Consider the following 6,590-nt stretch of genomic DNA (forward strand, 5'->3'; position numbering starts at 1 on the left):
TTCTTTTTTTTTTTTTGTAATTCTTATTTGTCGAATTTCATTTCTTTGCCCAGCTGTCTCCATTGTATTCCTCCTCCCCCTGATAATCTGGGTTGATGTTATATGGCTTTTATCCTCATTATCTTCCCATGTTCTTTTCCTATTTTTTGATCTTGCCCTTTACTCCTATTTCTCATATAGATCTGTTTCCTTCTCATATTCTCATTCCAGATTCCAGGCCTTCCTCTTTTTTTAGTCTTCCCTTTACTAAAAGTTTAGTTTATCACTCTTATTCTTCTCAGTGACTATCACACACATATGACTCTGTGGGTGCCTATCTCTTCTCCTATTGTTGAGTTTCACTTTGTACCAGCAGTTGTTTCCATTTTTCCATCTTAATCTCTTTCCTCATTCCTCTTCTCTTCCCTCCAAACCCATCTATAGCCTTTTTTACCCATTCTGCAGTTGACCATATTGATGTGTGAGACACCTTCCAACACATCTGTTTCAGCCTGTCCTTCCTTTGTTTTCTGTACTTTATCCAAGTTTTTCATGTGTTCACCCTTCGACTCAGTGTTGGCTCCTTTTATATTCTTTTACATCATGAAGACATTTGCTTGCTATATTCTTGGCTTCTGGCTGGAATATCTTTTTTTGGACTATCTCCTTCTAGTAGCCCTTTCTTGGATGTTTCCTCATCTGATACTTCCCTTCCTTTGCTATGGTTACTCGATTGTCAGGGGTGAATAATCCTGGGTTCTATGTCCTTTCTCACACCGATTTAGTATTTGGTACTTTGGACCTTTTCTTCTTCTCAAGGCAAGGTGACCACACTCAATACCAGTCCTTACTACATAGTAATTGTGCCCTCCTCTTGCAGTTGGTGTAAGTCCTGTAGAGTCTGACAGTAGAGTTGAGGTGTATACAAGTATCCATATTGCATAATTATGTTCCCTCTTCCCACAGCTAGAGTCAATCTTGTAGAACCTGATAGTGGAGTTGAGGTGAGCATTGCTACTTATTACAAGTGCCCTACTCTTATAGCTGGTGTCAGTATTGTAGTGTATGATGGTAGAATTGGACACACAAGATACGTTCTGAATGAGCCCTGAACACTACACATTGGTTAGCCGATGACTTGTGTTCAAGTACTCAGACATTCATGTACCAATTCCACCCATTCTCTGACACAACTTTGGCTTCTTTACCTCTTCACTTTTCCTATATTGGTAAAGAGTATACCCTGGATGAGACAAGATTCTGGCTTCCATAAAACTCTTCATTCCTTTAGGGTATGTCCCCATGTATCTCCTGCAGTGGACCTTGTAGACCCATGGTTTTCTTTCTTGATTTTCTTTGTCCTTTATTGTGAGGGGCTAACCTTGAGGACTTGGCACAGTGCCTGGACTAAGCCTGTCCTACTTTATGCATTTCCTTACCACCTCTCTCTCTATATCTCTCTCTTTATGATTGATGTATTTTTTTTTCAAGGAGGGCAGGTCTTTTGACATTTGAATGCTGGAGAAGGGTTCACTCCTCATCAGTGTGATCAACCTTCTTTCTCTTTGTTGGGCATGATCTCTTTTCTGCCCCTACAGTGGTTCACTTGGTCATGTACCACTTAGTTTATTCCACAGTGTTTCCTCACTCCAACTGTCCTTGATTCTCTCATCACATGTCTTTTGCTTTCATGGGTTCATCATCCACTTCTGAGCCTATTATCTTTATTTTCCAACTGTTTCAATCTATGTGGTGGCTCTCCTCTTTCAGCCAGTCTGTATTCTATAAATGGAGTGGCCTTTACAAATCCAGGTTTTTCATAGGGTTTACTCCTGTTTGGACACATCCCTCGTGGATGCTTTTACCACCCTTCTCATCTCTGGACTTACTCTCTTATGATTCTCTATTTTTCATCCTTTTGCTTTGACTATCAATTTTCTCATCCAGGCATGTTCTATCCTCTTTCTCGATACCTACTTCTCGATTTGTCTCCTCTTTCTGGACCCCTGTTGACATACTACTTTCTTTTTTGGCCCTATTATTGGCATTTCTTTGACCACCTTCACCTTGATCTGCTTGATATTTGGACACCTTTTCTTTTCCTCATTATCCCTTCTCTCTCTCTTACCTCACTCTCCCACACTTTATTTTCTCATTGACATATATCTTCCCTCCACTCTCATCAATGGATTCTGCCCAATTTGTTGCCCTTTGTGCTGGGATTTCCACTAATGTGGCATTATTTTTGTTGTGGATCCTTCCTCCACCACTTTTCTCCCTGTAGTAGTTCTGTGCATCACCTTGCTCACAGATTTGCTCACAGATACTTCTCTCCATAGTTGGGGAGCATATGTACATCATCAGGAAGCTTTTGGACAATGATCTCAGATCAAAATATCTTACCATATCAACATATAGGAGCTTCTGGCAGTACAGCATTCTTTGGTTCATTTTCTTTCTCTGATACTGAACTGACACATTCCAACAATTCCACAGTTGTGACCTATATCAATCACTAAGGGGGCACTTATTCCCTTTGTGGTCAAACATTAGAACTCCTTTATAGGGCCTACAGAATGCAGATAAATCCCCTTGCGTGTCATGTTCCGGGTGCTTTTCACCTTGCGGCAGATTGTTTTTCAAGACCCGATTAGGTTTTCAGGTGGCTATGCAATAAGCAAGGTACTCCTCATCTCAGTGGGTTTACCACTTTACTCAAACACCAAGTTATCTCTTTTTAAATCTCCAGTTCCTTATTCTCAGGACCTGGCAGTGGATGTACTCAGACAGGACTGGACAAACTTTACATTTTGCATTCCTTCTGGTTTTATAGACTTTCTCACTGGACAGTTCTTCTGGATTGCAATGTCAGTATTGTTCTTCACAGCCTTCCACTCCTACAGTTTGAATTTTGTCTTCTTGTTCCCTGTTTCACCTATTCATTCAGACTTATTCCTACTCCTTTTAGTGTGGGCAGCATTGATCTAATATATTTGCCATTGGTGTTTCACAGACTTTTTTCCATTCCACATGTGTTCTACTTTATCTGGATCAATCTTTCCTACCTCAAACTTCAGTAAATCAGGAGTAACATTCTTTCTTCTCACCAATTTCACTTCCATCTATTTCTCAATTTTATTATAGGTCTGATCTGGATAGAGTACTATGTCCAGTATGTGATCTTCAAGTAACTTTTGTAATTTTATGTTAAATTACAAACTTTCATTAATTTAATTAATTAGTTGCTTATAATTAGTACTGACTTAATCTGGAATTCTTCAATTTGTACATCTTTTCATTCACATGACATGATGTGGACAAGTAAATTTTTCAGAAAGTAAGTATTCTGTACATTAATAGCAGCTTTTTGATCTCCTAAGCCAAGTAATTAGCTTCTAGAATCTACATTTCATTACTGAGTTGTTCCTACTCTATTTATTTATTCAGAGTGCAAATTGTAACAGTCTTTATTATTTTCAGAGAAAAACCAAAGGAAAAAAAAAGAACTTCAGAAAAATTTTAAATCCTGGTCCAGACCATGTTCTGCTGTAGAAGTTGAGGTAAATACACTGTTTGTTTCAACCAATGACAAACATATTTACACTTACTTAGGTTTACCTACTGTACTAATGATATATTAAAAAACATGATATCTTTGATTAAAGTTAATAATGTTCTAACAGATAATTTTGGACAAGTTTTAAAGAGGAAAAAAAAAGAGAATTATGCTCTTTGATAAAAATCAAGACTAAATCCAGGAAAAAAATAGTTTAAAATCTTTTTTTACACCAAAAATAATAAATAACATGACACATTAAAAAAAGAAAGTTTATCATGAACTATGATAGTGCTTCATATTAGGGTTTGTCCAGGAATTTCACAAAAATTCTAATAGAACTTATGGGCAAAAACCATCTTAAAAAGCAGACTTGTTCTTGAAACAACATTCAAGACCTTCTGTTGCAATGGCTAAGGCTGGTAAAATATTGATAATAGCAAAAAAGTTGATTTTCCAATTGCTAGACAAAATTCAAAATTCTTCCATTTGTTCTTCATATTATTATTATACTTGTTTTGCAAGTTTACAGAAAAAAAACAGCTATGAATATTAAAACCTGAGCAAACATTATAAAATGACTCCTGCACAGGCCATAGGACTATTTTTATGTTTATTGTTGAAAGAGGAGAGATTTCATCAGGTTTTTTCATTGATACTGGCCAAGTTTCTTTTCAAAGCCATTTACAAGCACTGAAGCCTACAGCAAAAATAGCTAAGTATACTGCACCAAAATCTATGCACAGCTACTAAACAAACAGCTGTGAAAGTTGTAGGCTATTCTTAAATTAATTTTTGAAAGTCCAGATTTCTGCCCTCTAAAATTTTCTAAGTTCTTCGTTGCTACCAACATAAGCTCTTTGAAGCCATTCAAGCATTGTAGAAATGTAGAAGCCATTTAATTAAGCACCATTATACTAGTTGGAAACACTTCATTTTATTAGAGTAAACAATGTGTATATTTATAACAATGTCTCCAGCCTCATTATTATTCCCTGAAATTGGGAGTGCATATTTTAAGAATATTTTATTATTATTATTTATATTTTTGTTTCATAAGCCTATGTCAAAATCAACTGGATATTTTGCACCAAAAGCTAGATAGATATACTATATGAAATGCTGCAAATAACCATGAACTATTTAAAAAGTTGATTATTTTTTCATTGAAAGTTTATTTACATGGCTATAAATACATAATATATGCAACGTTGTTGTGAACGGCTTTGTTTGTACTCGATGCTTGTTAAATGCGTGTTTACACACAAAACCACCTGGCTCAGTAAGTAATGGTTGGGTGGAAAAAGCCACTGCAATAAAGTGTTCAAAAACATGTAACATTCAACTGAATGCATATGCACATATGTAGCTATGAAATTTATTCTCCATAAATGGACATAAAAATTTAAGAAACAAGAGAATTAAAAATTGTTAATTCTAAAAGGGGAATAGGGATTGTCAAAAAGTGCAGAAACAAGTTGAATCAAAATGCAAATATTATATTTTGAAGCTTACAACTAGGTAAATAAACAGGAAGTAAACTAGGCTGGAAAATGTGTCTTATTTTCTTAAGCTACAAATTCCTATTTGGACTCCACTAAAATTGATAAGTACTGTAGACATGGAGTCAAAATAGAAATTTGTAGCTTGAGGCTGCACACACACATGTGCCTCCTCCAATGGACATTATATGTGTTCAGTGGAGGAGATGGGAACATGCCCAACAAACTGCGAGTACACTGATGTGGAGTGAATGCTCCCCCAGAGCCCATGCATCCAAAAATAACTTCATTCATAAGCATGTGAAAATCTAGACTGTGCAAAGGATGCAAGAAAATCTTCTTACCCTTCTCAGATATGGTCTGTAGACTGAATAAATGCAACCAGATGGAGTTGAAATCCTGCAGGAGACGAAACAACTAAGTGATGAAGATAATGGGAGATAAAAATGTGCGGATTCATCCACATGCCAGTGTGAAGGGATTTAGTCCAAATAATCAGTTGGTAGCTGTTTAAAAATTATAAGTAAAGTACATAAATTGTCAAACTCATGTCACTGTTCAGAGATGTATCTTGACAAGGAAGCATCTATGAAAATATGGAGATCTGAAGATGGTCAAATCACCAAGACATGTCCTTGAGAAGGAGAGAAGAAAGGCTCACAATTGGGGACAACAGATCCTGAGAAAGGTTCCCTCTTTTCATGGATCCATTAGTGATGATCCACTCTGACAATTCCATGCTCATTTGTAATATCAATCATCAGTGGATATCCATTTCAGGACTCTTTATTTCTATGTATTGGACCTACAATTTTGAGCTTATTCCCATCAAGTACCTTTCATAGCTTGTCATGTGCCGGGGGCTCTAAACCTGGTGGCAAATTGCCTCTCTCAGTCACACAGGATTCTATTCATTGAATGGTCTCTCCTCCCTCAGGTTTTCGTTGGGTTTGTTCTTAGCTGGACATGTCCCTCATCAATACTTTTGCAACTACTCTCAGCACCAAACTTCCATTTGTCAGGTTCACAATTCTTCATCCTTTGACTCTGGCAGTCAGTGCTCTCAGTCGGAACTGGTCTCATATTTTTGTGTATTCCTCTTTTTCTCCACCCTCATATCCTCAGTTTGATATAAAACACTCCTCATCAGGTCCTGTTTGTGTCCAGCTCCCTCTCTTGCTCCAAGCTGATGTTTCTTTTTCACCTAGCAGTGTCATTTGTTCATCTTTGTTTGTGAAATTTGTATGCAGGAATGGATTCTTTGATCGTGTAGCCTTCTTCGTATTTCGTACATGTCATTCTTCAATGTTTCTTTAACCTATCATGGTAAGAGGCAAGTTTTTCAGCATTGAATCATCCACCAATCCCTTCCTCTGGCCTTTTTTTTTACGTGGTTGTGTGACTATGGATTGTCAGTCTCCACCATAGCTGATTATCAGTTGGCTTTATCAACTAAATTTTAGCTTTCCCATTACTGCCACGTGTTTTCTTCCCCTTTCCTTTCCAATTTGTTCCAATTCTTCATCTTCACTAACTCCCATGTTTGACTATGG

At 37.0% G+C, this 6,590-nt stretch overlaps 1 protein-coding gene across 1 annotated transcript in view; it reads left to right on the forward strand.

Annotated features, from left to right (window-relative positions):
• Positions 1–6,590, forward strand: part of LOC111083298 — a gene marked incomplete at its 3' end in the record, with an annotated part of 15,705 nt that overhangs the window by 5,395 nt on the left and 3,720 nt on the right. Inside the window, exon 3 of the mRNA XM_022379724.1 lies at positions 3,460–3,539. Coding sequence (XP_022235432.1) covers positions 3,460–3,539 — 80 coding nt within the window. The remainder of the gene's footprint in view (positions 1–3,459; positions 3,540–6,590) is intronic.

The sequence above is a fragment of the Limulus polyphemus genome, unplaced genomic scaffold, assembly GCF_000517525.1.
Source record: "Limulus polyphemus unplaced genomic scaffold, Limulus_polyphemus-2.1.2 Scaffold8958, whole genome shotgun sequence".
NCBI lineage: Eukaryota > Metazoa > Arthropoda > Merostomata > Xiphosura > Limulidae > Limulus > Limulus polyphemus.